Below are 18,352 nucleotides of genomic sequence, written 5' to 3' on the forward strand. Positions count from 1 at the left end.
CTCAGTTACCACAGCCACACAAAATCTAAAGTTAATAACTGAAGGGTCAAGATCCCAACTAAAGCAAACCCTGACCACTATAATGGTGACACACAAATTGTGATTTTCTCGGTTGGTGATTCTGCTTGTTAACACTAGGTGTCTTCAATAATGGTCAATCATAACTCAATTAACTTCTTAATTATCTCATTAACTTCAACTCTGCATCAGTGTTACTTTTAACACTGCTTCAGTGTTTATATAATCCACACTCAGAGTGTTAAATTAACACTGGAGATTTTGCTGTGTTGTTTTATCATATTTAGGTATAAAATATATTTCATAATTAAACTTCACTGACTGCCTAGTTGCAGTATGTGTTAGCCTGTTGTTTTGCCATTGTTTTGCAATGATAAATTAGGCATTTGGCAATTTTAATAGTTTGTTACAATTTGGCCTAATCTGCAGGTCTATTCCACATACAGTTATACATTGCTATCATGTGTTAGTTTCTGTCATGTTCTGCATGGCCAATATGAAGTGATTTTATGGATTCGATTAGGCTCATTGTAGGACAGATGATTAAAAAAGGCATTAGGGATATTTTCATGATCTCAAAATATTCTAACAAGTACACTCTCACTTTTCCAAGATACATATAACAATCAAAAAGGGAAATCCCTGCCCGAATTGAAGAGATGCACCACATGCTGCAAGGACTTTCACTTTTCATATATATATATATATATATATTAGGGGTGTAACGATACGCGTATTCGTATTGAACCGTTCGGTACGACGCTTTCGGTTCGGTACGCGGTACGCATTATGTATACCGAACGGTTCGTTGGACTAATTAATTATATTTGAAAAAAAAAAAAGAGAAATATAATGATATGCGTTCAACAAGGTAGCCCAATAACCCAAACGACGTAACAGGCAACGCCCCTGACACTCCCGAAGAAGAAAAAAACACCAACTTATATGTTTATGTTAGGATACTCAGCAGGCGCTCGCTCACTCAGTACGCGCTGAAGGCTCGTTGCAAAATGGCCAATGCGTTTAACAGACTAGAAAAAGAAGATGACTCTCAAACATATTGTTTGAGATGCATGATTCCATCTATGAGCTGCTCGATCAGAGTGACATGAGAGCCCCTCCTTAGAACATTATTTGTAAATCCATGTTATGGTAAGTGTGCACGTGAAGTCTTTGCACACTTTCTGAAATCCACACTGTGGTAAGTTTGCACACTACACTAGTGCTCTGCATTCTTTCTAAAATCCTATATAGTGAGGGCTTCGCGCGGTTGCTTCATTGCTTCAAAAAAAAAAAAAAAACCACCAGCGGGAATACTTGAAACATGTCAACTCATTTACGCCGACATCACCTTATTGTGTCAGTATCTGGGAAAAGACGAAAAAAAGGAGAAACATGCACGCAACAAACTGCCTGCAGCATTTAGACACCAGTATTATAGCTTACAGGGAATCCAAAGTGCACCCAAACACCAGACCTGTTGGTTATTTTAGGATCTTATATTTCTGGTCTGTTAAATGCATTAGACATTTTGCAATGAGCCTTCAGCGCGTGCTGAGTGAGCGAGCGCCTTAGGGGCCGTTCACATATCGCTCCTAAAAACGCGTGGAAAACGCTAAGCACGTCTTTCTCCTCCTTTCCAAAGCGCTCGGGCAGAAGCGCTCATGAGGCGTCTGTCTTTGCTAAGCAACAATGACGTGCTCTCTCCATGAGACGCGGAAATTTCAGCAAAGGATAAATGGATTTGCAGCTCTAAAAATCGCTTGCAGTAGCTCTGCTACTAAATTTATTTCAAAATTGCAATCCATATACAACTATGATCAGCTGATCCTTCATCTTGGCTGAGTTTTCAACGTTGTTATGGGAAAGGATGAAGCTGATTGGTTAGTTCTTGTCACATGACCCGCGGTGCGCTTGCGACATTCTGAAAAGTTGAGATGTTTTTGCATTTTGCTGTATCTAAAACGTACCGAACCGAACCGAACCGAACCGTGACATCAGTGTATCGTATCGAACCGAACCGTGAATTTTGTGAACCGTTACACCCCTAATATATATATATATATATATATATATATATATATATATATATATATATATTCCAGTTGAATATGTTAAACAAATGTGTCTTATTTATTTCTCTCTGTCTCTCGCTCTCTCTTTCTCTAGAGTTGAAGCCTACAGCCATTCTATCCATGCAGCAACTGATGGAAAAGGGGTTCACTTTGGTGCTGTTGTGATGTTGTCACAAAAATGACATGTATATACAGTACAGACCAAGAGTTTGGACACACCTTCTCATTCAAATAGTTTTCTTTATTTTCATGACTATGAAAATTGTAGATTCACACTGAAGGCAGCAAAACTATGAATTAACACATGTGGAATTATATATGGAATTATATACATAACAAAAAGTGTGAAACAACTGAAAATATGTCATATTCTAGGTTCTTCAAAGTAGCCACCTTTTCCTTTGATTACTGCTTTGCACACTCTTGGCGTTCTCTTGATGAGCTTCAAGAGGTAGTCTCCTGAAATGGTCTTCCAACAGTCTTGAAGGAGTTCCCCAAGAGATGCTTAGCACTTGTTGGCCCTTTTGCCTTCAGTCTGTGGTCCAGATCACCCCTAAACCATCTCGATTGGGTTCAGATCTGGTGACTGTGGAGGCCAGGTCATCTGGCGCAGCACCCCATCACTCTCCTTCTTGCTCAAATAGCCCTTGATGCCCTCAGTGTGACTCTATAATATGTATATAAATAAACATTCTTGAATCATTCTTGTGTTTTGTCTTGCTTCTCAACAACTTTTAAAATATTGGCTGTAATTTAGTGACTCCATATGCTGATTCCAACTTTAACTTACCTGATAATGAGCTAATTCACCTTAAGGAAGTGAATCAATATACTGTATAATTCAAGAGACATTTCAAGACTTAAGGTTCTTCATTTTTTTAAATTGTTTTAACATTGATATACATCAATTTTACAAAATTGATATTTCATTTATATTTTGTGTAAATTCATGTTTAAATTTAAAATTGTGACTCAAAGCACACTTAGTAATTTAACTCTGCTGCATTTTGAAGCTTACATTTAAAAACATGCTACTGAGATTAATATATTGATGCTATATACAAAGTAACGTGACTGCAGTTTAAGGAACGCAGTTTAAAACAGGATACTAGAACTGCGTTCCTGAAACTGCAGCCATCGCTATATTAGCCAGTACGGTAGGTGGCGCTGTCAGGAAAAACTAGGGTCCTAGAACTGCGGCCCAGATCTGCGGTCCTGAATCTGCAGCCTCCGGTTGTGCAGGAACATACTATTGGAATGAACACTAATGAGTGAATTCAGACAATGATCAACAGCTGCTGTTAATGAGTAGAATCACTGAAGAAAAAAAAAAACATAACAAGACAAACACATTAAATACAACTGACTTCAGCCACAGCTTTAGATGAAATCAACTGAAGATTTAAACGATCAACAAACAGCTTCACCAACTTCACACATTACTAACCAGACTGACTTTATTTCTGCCAATCAGAGAACAGAGATCAAAAGATCTTATTGAGAATTAAAGAGATTTAGATGATAATGTTACTGTTTCGTTTAGCGTCACCATTGTGGAGATCAGTGTTTGCTTTAGTTGGGCTCCTGACCATTGACTTTTACACTTCACATTTTGTTTTATTGCTGTATTTGTATCTTTATAATGCATCTGTTGCAGCAGTATTAATTTTGATAGTCAAGTGATTATGGTTGTTTCTAACAGGCATGATCTACTAGACTGACTTAAAGTGTTGCTATAATAATCAAATATTAATTTGGTGTTGGAATATTTGAGTGAATGACACTTCAATTTAGTAAGATTGAAAAGTAGTGTGATAACCAGTATTTATTAGTGATGTGTCGTTCATGAACGAATCGTTCTTTTTGAACGAATCTTTTAGGTGAACGAATCGTTCTCGTTCACGCTATCCACTGACTCATATTTCTCGTTCAGTGAAGTTCCTCCCTCCGCAGCAGCGCGGCGCTATAAGCAGCGCATGCGCAGCTCGGTGAACCGGGTAACAAGCATTTCATCCTGTCAAAGAATTACTCAACCTCGAGCCAATAGCCTTCGAGTATGAGATGTGACAGAGTATGTGATTTGTTGAATGTAGTGAACGAATACGCCCTTCAATGAACGAGTTTCATATGAGTCTGAACGAGATCTAGAGATCTTATCGTTCGTGAACGAAATGACTGAACTGGTACCCATGTCGTTCGTGAATGAGTTGAATGTGCTGATACATCTCGTTCGTGAATGAAATGACTGAACTGGCACACATGTCGTTCGTGCACGAGTTGAATGATACATCTCGTTCGTGAATGAAATGACTGAACTGATACACATATGTCGTTCGTGAACGAAATGAATGAGAGTAAACCGGGTTAGTCTGCCATTTAGCATGTCAATCTCGCAAAAATGCAAAGCGCAGTTATAGTTACTGTACTGTGCACATACGCTTGTTTTGATATTTAGCAATTCCACGTTTAATCCCCGATTTATGAATGTGAATATATAATATACAAACTGTCGGACCAAACAATTAAAATGCCAATAAGGCAAGAAAACCTTGTGCTTTGTTCATCTAAACAACTTAATTAGACTTTATATATTGAATGCGATTATACACACATTAATAAAGCCAGATGAGTTTTTGTAACAAGTGAATACGTTCGTTGATTTAAGACATAACACATAATACACTCTATTTTGCCACCTGCTGGCTTATTTTGTGTATTACGAAGAAATGGTCACTGAACGAATCAGTGAACGATTCTGAACGAATCATTTTGGTGAACGAACTGAAAATGAACAAATCTCTAGAAAGAATCATAATTTCCACCACTAGTATTTATGGATTTAACGACTAGTTTTAGTTAAAAAGTATTTCGGGCAGCAGTCCCCACAACACTCAAAGAGAGAAATCAACAATCAGCATATGAATCTCAACAATGGTGACAATCAAAAGGTTCATGATGCAATGCATGCTGGGTACCAGCACAGGATAAAACTCATCCATGATTCCCAGCATGCATTGCGGCATGAATAAATTATGCCCCTGAATTGTTCACTTATTTTCTTGAATTCTTATGTGCTTATAATTTTGTATTTGTTTTAAGTTTTAGTAGCATGTGTTGTGATGTTCAGAACTGATCTGTTCATTTATTTTGTGGATTGTCACCATTGTTGTGATTCATACGCTGATTCTTGATATTTCTGTCTAAATTTCAGCAAAGGTTTTTTTTATTTATTTATTATGAGTGACATTTTCTTAACAGTCTTTTATAACTTATGGCTCAGCAGTGTTCCTTCTTATGCTGTAGTATCAATATTCAATAAGAGAAGAGACACGGGATTAGATCAGAAATAATAGTATTTGTTCTTGTCAATCTATAAACAACAATATCAGATTTTTTTTCTTCTGTGTACTTTTGTTTTGCTGTAACAGGTTCCTAAGGCGCATTGTTACAGCTTGAAAAAAAAAAAAACCTTAGTTGTTGAAAAGTCACGTTCAAGAGCCCAACTAAAGTAAACACTGATCTCCATCATGGTAGTGAAAAAAACACCTAAACCTATTTAACTCTCAATAAGATCTTCTGTAGACATCTGACAGAAATAAAGTCTGTGACAGAAATAAAGTTCAGTGATTCTGCAGGTGTTTATCACTAATGCTCAATCATCAATTAATCACAGAATTATCTCATTAACTTCACTGATTCAGTGTTACTCTAACACTCTGTAGTGTGCACACATTATAAGTGTTCATTTAAAACTGAGGATTTTCTTGTGGGGTTTAAAGTTTTAAAGATTTAAGATGAAGAAAAAACAGAATGAAACATAATTTAACAGTAATAAACTGTAATTAATTTACAGGAAACAAACTGTAGAAAAACAGTTATTTACTGGCACCCCTGCTGCCAGTAAATAACTGTTTTTCTACTGTTTCTTGCCGTAAATTAATGGTTGCCAGCAAAAAAAAAAGTGTGTTTCTACAGTTTTTTGCCGTCAAGTCAAGGAAAAACAGTAATATACTGTAAAATGTAAACGTCAGATTTACCAAATGAAAAAAAAGTTAATTTAACTAAAATATTTGTGAACATCCATAGAAAAAAAATTAGGCAAAGTCATACACTGATAATGAGAGTAAATACTGAACTTGACTGTATTAATGTGTGTTTGCACAAGAGAGATCGTTTAGTTTAATGTAGTTTTGTTGTTCACCATTGTTCTGGAGAGTAGAGCCGGTGCTTCAGTCAATGATGAGCCACAAATTCTGATTTTCTGCTGCTTTATATAAAGGCAGTAAATGTGGAGTCGCTGATACAGTGGTGATCTCTGTGTTAAGTACTTCAGCACATACATGTGTAATACAGCTGACAATGAGCTGCAGTGATTTGAGTAAAAGTCATGTATTTAGTTACTTTATTACTGCACATTAAGTGTAAGAAATATTCCTTCTCAGTGGACTCAAATGAAATAAGTTCATAGTACTAACATCGTGGGAATGCTAGTTTAAAAACTCGAACTGTTTGAAGCAGTGGGAGTGGAGTTAATTTCCATGGTAGAATTTACGGTAAAATACTGTTAAAAAATAACAGTGGTAAATTAATGGTTAAGAGCTGTAAATTAACAGTACTTTACTGGCACCCCTGCTGCCAGAAAATTACTGTTATTTAACGGCAAAATTTTTTACAGTGAACCTAGTCAGCAGTTCAACTGAGGGGTGGGTGTGGCAAGAGTAGCGTGCTGAACTGTAAGTTTGCCCACTTACGAAGAAATGAAGGGTCTGTAATTTTTATGGTTTATTTTAACGGATAGAGGCAGAATATCAACCAAAAATTCCAGGGAAAAAAAACACATTATATAAAGGTTAGAAACTGATTTGCATTTCTGTGAGTGAAATAAGTATTTGATCCCCTACCAACCAGCAAGAAATCTGGCTCCCACAGATTGGTTATGTGCCCATGTGGAGCACAGATTTGTCCTGCCACTTTAAGAAGGTACTTCTAATGTCCGCTTGTTAGGTGAATAAGAAACCAGCCACACAATCTGTATCTTCCATTCAAATCTCTCTCACCACCATGGGCAAGACCAAAGAGCTGTCAAAGGATGTCAGAGACAAGATTGTAGATCTTCATAAGGCTTGAATGGGCTACAAGACCATCAGCAAGAGGCTTGGTGAGAAGGCAGAGGTGGAGAGTCCAGGGGTCAGAAAGTAAAAGTCCTGCCACATTTTTGCTCCACCCATGAACTCAGCAGCTGATTTGACCAGAGGAGGAAACAAGTCATTCCTTCCAAGTCACAAACTAGTCTCAACTCAAATCCCAAGTCCTCAAAGAGTTAAAGTCAATGAGATAATTAAGAGACTAATTAAATGATGATTGTGCATTGGTGATGAACACCTGCTGTTATTGAGAATTACAGAGGATCAGATGCTGATGTTTTATTGGTTAAAATTATGCCACCATCATGGAGATCAGTGTTTGCTTTAGTTGGGCTCTTGACATTTGGTTTCTTATGTTAGATATTTCTCTGTAAAAGTACATGTGCTGTTATAAAACAGTGTGATCAGTGCTGTGCAGAAAACTGTTACTAGCCGGTTTTACATGATGAAGTAATTATTAGGCATCAGCCTGTTTATTTCCAAAACAATTTTATGTATTTATTATTAACAAATGTTCAGTTTTTAAATAACCTACCTTGTGGAACCGTTGGTTTAATCACTATAATGAATACATTTCCTAATGTATGTAATAAATATACATTTTTCGAAATCTTTTCCTAATAAGACGCACAGACATCATGACCCAGCATATGAATCTCATCAATGGTGACAATCAACAAAACGCTTCAAGCTGAAGTGCATGCTGGGTAACACCATAGTAAAAACTCTGATTATGCACTGTAGCATGAATAATTATTGTAACCACTGTTGAGGATCATATGATAAGTGCTCATGTCTAAAATCCCGAGCCTGTACAATTTTTCCCCCAATATTTAAGCATTACAATAATATTTGTTTAATAGGACTTTTTTTGTAGTTCAGTAATTGCTGAACATAATTTAACAAACCAAAGAGAGACACCTTCATGAAGTTAATTAAAATGTTTTAGATGAAAAAAGGGCAATTACATTTTCTACTTCAAGCTTTTAATTCAGCAATGTGTTAATGTTTACTACGTAACACAACCGCAAGTGTTTAAAAGCAAATTACTTTGAATTATTAAAAGGGTCAAGAGCCCAACTAAAGCAAACACTGATCTCCATGATGGTGGCATAATTTTAACCAATAAAACATCAGCATCTGATCCTCTGTAACGCACAATAACAGCAGGTGTTCATCACCAATGCACAATCATCATTTAATTAGTCTCTTAATTATCTCATTGACTTTAACTCTTTGAGGACTTGGGATTTGAGTTGAGACTAGTTTGTGACTTGGAAGGAATGACTTGTTTCCTCCTCAGGTGAAATCAGCTGCTGAGTTCATGGGTGGAGCAAAAATGTGGCAGGACTTTTACTTTCTGACCCCTGGACTCTCCACCTCTGTGAGAAGGAGACAATTGTTGGTGCAATTATTTGGAAATGGAAGAAATAAAAAACAACCATTAATCGGCCTCGGTCTGGAGCTCCATGCAAGATCTTACCTCATGGGGTAAGGATGATCATGAGAAAGATTAGGGTTCAGCCCCGAACTACACTGGAGGGGCCTGTTAATAATTTTGAACAGTTGGGACCACAGTCACCAAGCAAACCACTGGTAACACACTATGCTTCAATGGACTGAAATCCTGCAGCGCCCACAAGGTTCCCCTGCTCAAGAAGGCACATGCACAGTAAAAGCCCATTTAAAGTTTGCCAATGAACATATAATGATTCAGAGAAAGCTTGGGAGAAAGTGCTGTGGTCAGATGAGACCAAAATTGAGCTCTTTGGCATTAACTCAATTCTCCGTGTTTGGAGGGAGAGAAATGCTGACTATGACGACAGGAACACCATCCCTGCAGTCAAGCACGGAGGTGGAAACATCAAGCTTTGGGGCTGTTTTTCTGCTAAGGGTACAGGACGACTTCACCGCATTGAAGGGCAAAAGGACGGGGCCATGTACTGTAAAATCTTGGATAAGAACCTCCTTCCCTCAGCCAGAACACTGAAGATGGGTCATGGATGGGTCTTCCAGCATGACAATGACCCAAAACATACCACAAAGGCAACAAAGGATTGGCTCAAGAAGAAGCACATTAAGGTCATGGAGTGACCTAACCAGTCTCCACACCTCAATACTATAGAAAATCTGTGGAGAGACCTAAAACTTTGAGTTGCAAAATGACACAAAAGAAAAATTAAGTATTTAGAGATAATCTGTAAAGAAGAGTGGATCAAAAACCCTCCTGAGATGTGTCCAAATCTGGTTACCAACTAAAAAAATGTCTTACTTCTGTGCTTGCCAACAAGGGTTTCTGCACCAAGTCATGTTTTGCTTGGGGATCAAATACTTATTTCACTCACTAAAATGCAAACCATTTTCTAAACTTTATAAAATGTGTTTTTTCTGGATTTTTTGGTTGATATTCTGTTCTGTATACATTAAAATAAACCTACCATAAAAAATGACAGACCCTAAGTGGGCAAACTTACAAAATCAGCAGGGGTTCAAATAAATATTTTTCCCACTGTGTGTGTATAGATCTCCAGAAGAATAAGTCCACCATCTCTGTATGATTGGAATGTCACACTGTAAGACACAAACAGAGAAATCTTGAAATATCAACTCTTATACAACTTACAGATGTAAAATCAAAGGGTGCTCCCAAGGCAAGATGTGCTGGAAAACAACAAAAATAAGAATATTCTCCCTGTAAATGGCACAAAAAACCTTCCTTGTTCCCTATTTATCAACTGAATAATCACACCAATAACTGGCTGCAAAAAAATATTTAGTATAGCCTAAAATAAGTATGCAGGTAAACTATTATACAATAATAAAATGTGAGTACATATATTAAATATTTGGCACACGTCAATATGACATCAGAGCAAGGCGGACGTAACTCGGACACTTTTCTAACCGGCCTGCATCTCGCGGTGATCACCGGTGATCGGTTCTGCGCAGATTTTGATCATCTCAAAAAAGCCTATTGTCACATGCAAGCTCTCTCGCGGCTCTGTACCGAACACAAATACTCTTATCTCGCTGACATCTTGATGGATTTACAAAAAACTAGTGCTTTGTTGCTATCTGCTGTTTGCATGGAGCAGAGATTAACACTCTATGTAGAGTTCTGACCAAGTGAACATAATGTTATTTCTACATTTCTTTTATTTTCACTGTTCCTGGGTGGAAGACCTCCTGAAAATTAAAAATTGTGCAGACAGACAGTCACTGAAGGGAGGTGCTAATAGAGGAGTTTCTTTGCACTCAATGCAAAGTTTCACTAAACTCTTACAGAGCAGGAGCACACTCCTCTTCCGCTCTTCTGTCGCTTAAACATTCAGTCTACTTCTGTTGTGTTAGTTTTACATGAGACCCTTTAATCATTAAAGACTGTTATTAGAAACTGTTCTGTGAAATCCTAAAGGAAATGATAGACACGTTTCTGTTCTTCTGTTTGTGCTCATGGAATCTGGCTGGTAAGTTTTATCATTTTACTGTTAGGCTTCAGTTCTGTGTTTATTATCACTTCTCCACATACAATACATTATTGTGTTCCTTATTGTTTGCATCATTCATTTTGCTGTAATGTTTTCAAGTTTTATCAGATTAATGTAATCAGATTAATGTAGGTTTTGTTGCTGTTTTGTAAATTACTGTTTTTCTCTTCCAGTCAAATAAAAGGTTTAATTTATTGCAAAATCCTGAAATGTAGCCTACACTGAAGTCAGTGCAGAACAGCTGTTTTGCAGGGAAACATTGTTAAGTAGTTAATAAATAACTACAATTCCATTATTTCTCTGAGAAAGTGTTTCTGTTTGATCAGGAGTGTTTGGTGTTGATGCAGTGCAGTCAGTGTCAGTGACGGAGGGAGATTCTGTCTCTCTAAATGTGACTGATGTACAGACGAATGATGAGATCGAGTGGAGGTTTGGAGGACTCCTCATTGCTGAAATCAACAGAAAGAACAAAAAGAGCACATTTTATAATGATAGTGCTGATGGGAGATTCAGAGACAGACTGAAGCTGGATCAGACTGGATCTCTGTTCATCACAAACACCAGAACAACAGACTCTGGACTTTATAAAGTCAGCAGCAGCACAAGAAATACTCTGCCCAACACATTCAATCTTTCTGTCTATGGTGAGTAGAGAATTACCCTGTTTCATAGATATAAATATTTTAACATTATTCACAATTACAGTTACTAAGGATATACTCTAATACATAGAGATCTATAAAATCAGCTTTATCATTTAATAAAGTAATTCAGTAACACTTTAATTTCATTTTAAATATATAAACTTAAAATATCACAACTCTCATACTGATTTATTGTATAACTCCCTAATATTTTCAGCTCATCTGCCTGTTCCTGTCATCACCAGAGACTTTTTACATTGTTCATCATCATCATCATCATCCTCATCCTCATCATCATCATCATGTTCACTGCTGTGTTCAGTGGTGAATGTGTGTCATGTGACTCTCTCCTGGTACAAAGGAAACAGTTTATTGTCCAGCATCAGTGTGTCTGATCTCAGCATCAGTCTCTCTCTACCTCTGGAGGTGGAATATCAGGAGAAAAACAGCTACAGCTGTGTGATCAACAATCTTATCAGAAACCAGACCAGACATCTCAACATCTGTCAACTCTGTCCACCATGTGCAGGTACACCAACAGCACTACTATTATCACAAACTAAATTGTTAATATTTCTATTTTATTGTTGTTAATTTCTTCTCTCCTAAGAGTGTCTCTGCTGTGGTTCTACTGAAGCTGTGATCCGATTGGCTCTCTCTGTTCTGGTGGGCGTGGCCGGTGTTGCTGTGCTGGTTTATGAATGCAGATCCAGTCTTTAACAGAAGAAGAGAAGAAAAACATCTACATCAAACACAGATTAATCAAGTGAAGATTTTCTTGATTGACTGGGATCAATAATTAAAAAAAATAATTTGAGTAATAAAGAGACATTTTTCAAATGTTAACTTTACTGCAGAAAGAATGTACATATTAGCGGTGTGTATATTACATTTCACAATCATTCCATTTACATTTACTCATTTTGCAGATGCTTTATCCAAAGTGACTTACAATTGAGGACAACAGAAGCAATCAAAACCAACAAAAAGGCAATAATATGCAAGTGCTGTGATACAGTAGGTCTCCTTTAGTCTAATGAGGTGTAATTAGCAAGTTTTTTATTTTATCTTTATAACAAATATAAACAAATCAAAAGAATAGAGAATTAAAGTGTTAGAGGGTCTTTTATAATAAATAAAAATAAAATAAGTAGATAGAATAGAAATAGAATGGAGAGTGTAGTGTTAGAGGGTCAAGATGGAAGAGATGTGTTTTTAGCCGTTTCTTGAAGATGGTTCAGATTGAGATGGTCATCAGAAGGTCATTACACCGGCAGAGAACAGTTATAGTAAAAGTTTGTGAAAGTGATTTTGTGCCTCTTTGGGATGGCACTTCAGCTCACTGTTCACTTGCAGAATGCAAGCTTTTAGAGGACACATATGTCAATATAAATATAAATCATTTCTTTTTTTTTTGAATGAGTGAACAATCCTATTTCGGCTGACAACATCAAACTTGAACAAACTTGAACATAAGCAGTGAAATAGCTAACAAACAATAAATAAATTCTTAGTTCATCAGTACATTCTTAGTTACATTCAGTGTCTTACATTAAGTCTTTATCCATTACAGTGACCACAATTAAAAATGTTATTGGTTTTTTTTTTTTTTTTTTTGTGACATGCGAGTGCTACTTAAACTTCCAGAACTTGCTGTTAGTGTTGTTGTCTATTGTGTAATGAGGGATGATTGTCAAAGAACCAGTTCACATTTGTTGTAATTGTTAAGTGAATTAGTCAAATTGTGATTTGTTTTTAAGTTTAGTTGCACTGTTCAGTTGGAGCATGGGAGGGAGGTGCCTTTTTTAAATTCTTTTTCTCCTGTTTTTGTTAGAAGGAGCAGGGAGGAAGGTTTTTATTTTATTTCTTTATTTTGTATTTGTTTTAGGTTAATTTAATAAAAGTAGTTAGTTTGTTTTGGCATTGCCCCCTCTCAAAGTTTATTTTGCTCCTTATTTATTATTATTGCATTGTAAATGTGTCTGTTGTTATATATCCTTGATCGTGAAAGCAGGACTCTGGTGACCTTTTAATTGGGATTCCTAATTGTTACATGTATTTTCTTTCTTTCTGAGTAGAAGTTTAACGCATTCTTAACAATGGGGTTTTCAGCTCATTTAAAAAACAAAAATTATGTTGACTCGAAATTGTATGAGAAGCTGTATCTCTTCAATGTTTTGAAACAAAACATGCTATGCTTCATCAGCACCATGCAAAATTAGCAGATAATATTTGGACTGACCGGTACAAAAATGATTAAACAGATTTTTCTGAAGATTTTTAATTGGGTTTGTTTTAGTTGTGCTAGGTTATGTTAGCTCAGATTGTAAATCTGTGAGCCCGCCAAGCGTTCTTCTTAGTGTACGTAATGGGCCAAAAGGCTAACTATAAACTGTATTTGTATCTACATTAGATTTGCATGCTAATATTAACATGCTAATGACAGGTACATTTCCGGGGACAACTCCAGTCGGGGACAGGACAACCAAAACCGGGACTGTCCCCGGAAAACGGGGACGTCAGGTCACCCTACTTTAAGAAGAATCGCTTTATATACCCCCAATTGTAAGTCGCTAAATGTAAATGTAAAAAAATTGCAATATTCTTCAATTGTAAGATTCTTTGGATAAAAACCTCTGCTAAATGAATAAACATAAATGTAATACTCTCATTCAGCTCTAGACTTGTTTTACTCATTGCTGCTTTAATTAATTTTACATCTTTAGTCTTGATAAATGAATCCACACATCCTGCATGGTCAAGTATTTTGCATCCCACACAGCAAAATCCCCAGTGTTAATTTAACACTCTGAGTGTGGACTCATATAAACACTGAAGCAGTGTTAAAAGTAACACTGAAGCAGAGTTGAAGTTAATGAGATAATTAAGAAGTTAATTGAGTTATGATGGACCATTATTGAAGACACCTGATGTTAACAAGCAGAATCACAAACGAGAAAAATCACAATTTGTGTGTCACCATTATAGTGGTCAGGGTTTGCTTTAGTTGGGATCTTGACCCTTCAGTTATTAACTTTAGATTTTATGTGGCTGTGGTGACTGAATTATATCATACAGACAGACCACAGCAAAGGCAATCATGTGTGCAATTGATTGTGATTTGAGCTATTTGTTATAGAGTGACCTGAATGCCTGAGTTCAGGTTTCTTTACTGCATACATAAATTAAGTGAAAAAGAAAAGTAAGCAACCCAACATTTCTGACATAGTATGACATGTTTTTAAAAGTTAGTTCTACGTAAAAAAGAAATCTTTAGTTTAGACACACAGACATCAGGAATCAGCGTGAGCATCACAACAACGGTGACCATCAAAAAAGCATGTTGTAGCCAATAAAAACTCATCCATGGCTCCCATCATGCATTGCGGCATGAATAAATTATGAGTCTTTTTAACTTTTTATTCTAACTATATTTTATTTTTGCTGTTTTTATGTTCATTTTTTGTATCTAGTTTTGTGATGTTCAGAGTTGGTCTGTTTATCTGAATATGTTGTTTGTCACCGTTGTTGAGATTCATACACTGATTATTGTTATCTGTGTGTGCCTAAAATAAAAATTCTTAAAAAAAAAAAAAATCAGAATCACTTGCAAGAGATACCTACAAAATGTATAGAAAATACAGATTTTTTCATTGTGTAATCAAAGCTGTGACAATTAATAATGGAAGTTTTACTTTGAGAAAAGACTGTAAATGAGTTCAGTGATTCATGTCAAACAACGATTACATTAAAACATAATCATCAACACGCGATGATGATTTTTGCTCTTGGTTTGACAAACAAACTTTAAAAGCAAAAAGTTACAAGCCAAGATCCCAACTAAATCAAACATTGACCACTATAATGGTGACACACAAATTGTGATTTCTTGTTTGGTGAGTCTGCTTGTTAACATCAGGTGTCTTCAATAATGCTTAATCATAACTCAGTTAACTTCTTAATTATCTCATTAACTTCAACACTGCTTCAGTGTTACTTTTAACACTGCTTTAGTGTTTATATGAGTCCACACTCAAGAGTGTTAAATTAACACTGGAGATTTTGCTGTGCACAGTACAATATCCTGCTGGCCATCAGAGGAAACTATACTTCATAGTGATATCCTCTCCATTTCATTCTGTAGGTCAAAATAATTTTATCTTTTTACATTTACATCTTTGGATTCTGCTTTTCTTTACAGTTGTTCATTAAGCTGACACACGTATCACAAAATAAAGAGACACTAGCCCATTCACTGAAATTAATTAATTAATACATACATACAAAAGAATTATAATATAAAATAAACAATTAAATATAACAACAAAATTAAAATGACATATGACTTGGCTAGAAATATTACATTAAAAATGATCCTGAGAGATAAACACTTCAGTGAATACACATCCAAACCTTAAACATGTCTTTTAAACATTAACCTCATCAGGATGTTGACCACTGGAGTGAAAAAAAAAAAAGTTGAGTGTAAAATGAGAAGCTGAGAAGAAAAAAAACAAAAACTGAGCACAGTCACACGGTTTCAAAAATAAATGTGTAGTCCACTAACATAGTCCACTAAAAGACGTGAGTGAAAACGAGTGAGTGAATTCAGACAATGAGTTCACGGTAAGCATAGTTTGTGCTTGCTGTTTAATAATTATTAGACAACTTGGCAAACTGGCAGCTCCAGTAGTAATAAAAATATTTATCTTGAACTCTGTCATGGAAACTAGCAAGTATAAACCTTGATTAAACTATTTAATTATGAATTAAAAAGAAATCTGTACCTGCATGATATAACACTGTTCTCACATTGGACCAACGGTTTGGAAAATGTTCATTCGCCATGACCCTCACAGTGCATCATGGGTATTCTCTAGCTGTTCATCAATTATAAACTTTTTATCGCAGTGCATTATGGGATTGAATGAGTGCACTCAATGTCCACTTTGGTTTTGGACACTACTACAAATGGCTGGCTCCTCAAATAGTGCACTGTTTCAGAGTAGAGGCAGGGTTGCCAGGTCTGCGTAACAAAACCAGCTCATCTGGTATTTAAAACCACAGGCAAAACTTGCCTAGTTACATTTCTGGGGAAATGGCAAAATTGCACCAAAATCATATTCCAGGTGAGATTAAAACCTCCTTTCAGGGTTTTCACCTCAGTTGAAATTGCATTCTGAGGACAAGTGTTTTTAAATGTAATCACTAATTGGTAAAGTCATTAGAAACTCTGGTTGTTATAGAAACAGTCAGTATTCTGAGATGTGCACTCAGGACTTTGCATGCATTGGCTGTTCTAGCCTGATAAATGTACTGTTTTGTTGTTGTTGTTATTTTTTGTGTAAGAAACAACATTTTGTTGAGACAGCTTTTGTCAGATGTTGTAATTTCAAATATGAAATTTGATCAGCTTTTTCATTTTTTGGGCAAACACAGAAGATAGTGGTCAAATTGATAGCAGAAGAGAAAGGGAAGAAAACACTTTAGAAACCGAAGAGACACTTTAACTGAAAATGTGCTGTGGTTTTAATGGAATTCTGCTAAAATAAATGCTGATAAGCAGTTCTTCACGAAACTGAAGCGCTCAAGAGCCAAAAGTGTCAAAAAAGCTGCAGTTACTTCTGCTTTTATGCATGTGTGAGATATATAAGTGTGAAAAAAAGCAGAAACTGACAAGTACATCAGAAAGTTTGCTTTTAATACTGAACAATAATATTCAACATATGTGAAGATTATAGAAAATATAGATTTTGTTGTACTTAAACTTCTAAAAGATCCTTCTGGAATGCCAACTAGTGACCTAACATGAAAAAAACAAGGCCTTAAAAACTGGAAACGTTGTAAATAACAAGACTTTAGTAAATAACAGATCAATTTCCTCACTGAACTCTGATGAAATGTCTTTAATGTCAATCATAATGATGGTGATTAAAAACTATAGTTATGTTTTCACTCTTAGTTGCCTGATTCAACTATAATTTTACATTGACTGTTTTGTCCAAATACAGCTTAATATTCATATTATTACATAGGCCTATTCATGGATGCTTGAGCTCATAATAACTGACATAATTCTGTTTGGAGACTCTAAAGACCCACAATTCAGATTCTATGCTATTTTTCTTCTTTCCAGACTGTATCTGCTGTTGTGATACTTTTGAAGCTGTGATCCGATTGGTTATCGCTGCAGTGGTGGAAGTGGCTGCTGTTGCTGTGCTGGTTTATGACATCAGATCTACAAGAAGTGAACAACATGGAAGAGACTAGACGGCGTACGAGACACCCCGGCAGTCCCCGCTGTGCGTGGGGGCCCCGGCCTTTTGCCGGCCCAGTCGCAGGACATTCTAAAAGACAGGGCTTCGAGACACTGCAAAAGACACGAGACGTGAGCACAAAAGGTAGTGCAGTGGAGCGGGTTTACAGGGAAAATCTTTTTTTTTTTTTTTTCTCACATTTCACTTGTCATAAACACTGTACATCTAAAACAGCCCTACCGTAATCAAAGTGGATATTTTTGCGATCAATGTAATTCGTTCCTTTGTTTTACTAAATCGTGCGGACAACATAGGCTACTGACTTGTTCCCTCCTTTTAAGTAAATTGTGCACACAATATAATAATTTGTTCATTGATTTGATTCAACTAAATCCTGGCCACGATTTAGTAATATCGTGGATACAATTGAAATGAGAAAACGAATTCGTCCTTTTAACAAATTCATGCTTTCGTGGGTAAATTTTAATTAATTAATTTATTTATTTATTTTTGCATATGACGTGAGGGGCTCCATATGTTTTAAGCAGGGCTTAAAACGAAAAAGAAAAAGAAAATAAGAAAAAATAAAAAATCTGCATTTTACTGGTTTCTTTTCATGAGTTTCTCTGTATTACTATCGTTCTGAAATCGTTTTGAGAAAAAATTGTGAGCATTGTTTTTTAAACTTTATCTTTGCCAATAATAATAATAATAATAATAATAATA

At 36.0% G+C, this 18,352-nt stretch overlaps 1 protein-coding gene across 1 annotated transcript; it reads left to right on the plus strand.

Annotated features, from left to right (window-relative positions):
• Positions 1-10,456: 10,456 nt before the first annotated feature.
• On the plus strand, positions 10,457-17,639 carry LOC113092904 (uncharacterized). Its single transcript, XM_026258673.1, has 4 exons — positions 10,457-10,704; positions 11,052-11,369; positions 11,587-11,898; positions 17,506-17,639. The coding sequence occupies exons 1-4, from the start codon at positions 10,656-10,658 to the stop codon at positions 17,637-17,639; spliced, it is 813 nt and encodes a 270-aa protein (XP_026114458.1). The 5' UTR covers positions 10,457-10,655.
• The last annotated feature ends 713 nt before the right edge of the window (positions 17,640-18,352 follow it).

The sequence above is a fragment of the Carassius auratus genome, unplaced genomic scaffold, assembly GCF_003368295.1.
Source record: "Carassius auratus strain Wakin unplaced genomic scaffold, ASM336829v1 scaf_tig00214737, whole genome shotgun sequence".
Classification (NCBI taxonomy): Eukaryota; Metazoa; Chordata; class Actinopteri; order Cypriniformes; family Cyprinidae; genus Carassius; species Carassius auratus.